The sequence below is a fragment of the Athene cunicularia genome (genome assembly GCF_003259725.1).
Source record: "Athene cunicularia isolate RWA chromosome Z unlocalized genomic scaffold, athCun1 chrZ_part3, whole genome shotgun sequence".
Classification (NCBI taxonomy): domain Eukaryota; kingdom Metazoa; phylum Chordata; class Aves; order Strigiformes; family Strigidae; genus Athene; species Athene cunicularia.
In genome coordinates, this window is record NW_020799144.1 from 9,569,290 (window position 1) to 9,571,714 (window position 2,425).

General features: G+C 39.7%; 1 protein-coding gene across 4 annotated transcripts in view; it reads left to right on the top strand.

Annotated features, from left to right (window-relative positions):
- Positions 1–2,425, top strand: part of AK6 (adenylate kinase 6) — a 5,865-nt gene that overhangs the window by 239 nt on the left and 3,201 nt on the right. For 2 of the 4 annotated variants that reach the window (XM_026866687.1, XM_026866691.1), the window contains exons 2-5: positions 426–518; positions 841–899; positions 1,013–1,158; positions 1,303–1,493. In XM_026866687.1, the coding sequence (XP_026722488.1) occupies positions 426–518; positions 841–899; positions 1,013–1,158; positions 1,303–1,492 (488 nt within the window). In that variant the 3' untranslated portion in view covers position 1,493. Of the gene's footprint in view, positions 1–425; positions 519–840; positions 900–1,012; positions 1,159–1,302; positions 1,500–2,425 lie in introns of all 4 variants that reach the window. The other 2 variants (XM_026866689.1, XM_026866688.1) reach the window with 2 other exon arrangements.

The window sequence follows — 2,425 nt, forward strand, 5'->3', positions numbered from 1 at the left end:
GGGCTGCCGGGGGTGCGGGCGGGGAGCGCGGCGGTGCCCGGGGCTGGGGTTTCTCCCCGCCGGCCTAGTTCGCAGCCTGAGGTGGCTTGGGGTGTGAGGCTCCTGTGGAGGCAGTGCCAGGCTGCTCTGCATGAAAACTTGAGGCTTTTCCATATTAGTTAGGGCTGTTAATTGAAGCAAGGTTTACGTTTGCGTCATCCCGATTAGAACGTTCACAAAATGAACGGTTTTTAAGTAGGTTGGGGTTTTTTTTTAAGACCTAGACATGGCATTTTTTTGTTTTTCCGCATCATACAGCTTTTTACTCCCTTTTTCTTACACAAACTTGTTAACGTTGACTGGCAAAACCCTTTTTGACTGCTTAGAAAGTTATTTGAAGAGGATTTGCATGCTTTTCTCTTCCCATTTCATATGGGGTTTTGTAGGTACTCCAGGTGTTGGGAAAACCACGCTCGGAAAAGAACTTGCATCAAGAACAGAGATGACCTATATTAATGTGGGTGACATGGCAAAGGAAGGTAGGCCATAATAACCAAGTTGTCCATCATTATTTCTGTTTTGTATAACTGTGTGCTTGTAGTGCATATATTATATATTAAAAGGCAGCTTATTTGCTTTGATAGAAGTACTTTTGGCACCATGAATCTAAAAAGCATTTATGTAACAGTAGTATACTTTGTATTAAGTAATAAATAACAAATTTATATGGATTTGTAAACAAAGTGTTTCTTGTCCTGAACACTATCTTTGGTTTGCATCCTCCTGAAATAAACAGAACTATAAATAATTTTAAGTAACTGCCATTACTTCACAAGCTTCCACAAATTATTCTTGTTGCAGGAGAATTGTATGAAGGTTTTGATGAGGAATATGATTGTCCAATTCTGGATGAAGACAGGGTAAGTTCAGCTTCAAAACCTGCCATTTTTATATTTTGACTTTCTGTAATCTCAGATAACTTGCTTGTTTCTGTTTTGGTTTTGTTTTATTTTGTTTTGTTTTGTTTCTGTAGGTAATTGATGAACTAGAAGATAAAATGAGTGAGGGTGGAGTTATTGTCGATTATCATGGCTGTGATTTTTTCCCTGAACGGTGGTTTCATATAGTATTTGTACTTCGTACAGAAAATTCATTTCTGTATGACAGACTTGAAAGCAGGTATGTCAATGGAGTAAATAAGGAGTAAAGTACTGTTGTGTGACTTCATTGGAGATTTTTCTAGGGTATAAATTGCTGATTCTCTATAGAAGACTTCATAGTTGTTTGCATATTAAAACTATCAGTATTGTTCTTGTTTTCTAGGGGCTACAGAGGGAAAAAGCTGCAAGACAACATTCAGTGTGAAATATTTCAGACACTTTATGAGGAAGCTATGTTGTCATATAGAGAGGAAATTGTACACCAGTTGCCCAGCAACACTCCAGAAGACCTAGAGAGAAATTTGGATCAGATTATGCAATGGATTGAGCAGTGGATGAAGGACCACAATTGACATTTGTGGTGGGCGGAGGAAGCAAGCAGCGGATTCAATGTGAATGATAGAGCAAGCTTCAACTTTATTGATAGAAATCACACCTTATATAAGCATTCTACAATACATAACGTGCAACTCTATTGGATACATTTAAGAAACTACATTATAATGTCTCAGCCATTGGGTACATTTAAAAAGTCACATTATAATATCCCAGCCCCTTGTGGCATCTCTGGTATGCATAAACATCTTTCTTGCTGTGAACCTGCTTCTCTCCCAGGGCTGCTTCCTCTGACCCCCAAGGTCATAATGCGCCCCAACTTATCTCTGTGTTCTCACAACAGTCCTCGCTAGCACAACTGAGCCCTGGATCTCCATCCTTGTTTACATAACTGTACCCTGGGTTCTTTCCTTTGTTTACCTCAGGTGGCTGGGACTGACTTCTGCAGGGAGCTATGGCCGACCAGCTCAAGCAGGGAGCTATGGCCTTGCTCTCTGCAAGCCGTTCTCCAACAATTCCCCCTTTTTCTTTTTGTGCAGGCTGCACAAGCATAAATTTACTAATATTTCTCATTATACAACTATACGCCATCTTAATACTTACTATAATCAATAATACTATTCTTAATCACCGCAATAAACTCTTAAAGGTACCCTATTAAGTACAAAGCATCCCATATTAACTATATTCAAAGGATATGACTAAATACTACAAAATAAACAGTAAGGAAAATATGGAATAGCACACTTAATTAATAGAAGTACTAATATTCAGATCTGCAATTGCTAGGGAACCCTGGATACAGCGAGAGTTTAGAGTGCCCTTCCTCACAAACTGGAAACCCTACGTGATGTGTCCATCCATAGGTGAGGCATCCAAAGTCGCTGCAACCAGGTCCAGCCCTTAAATCAACAGGCCAAAATAATTGGCAACTTCCTTTGAGCGGAAAC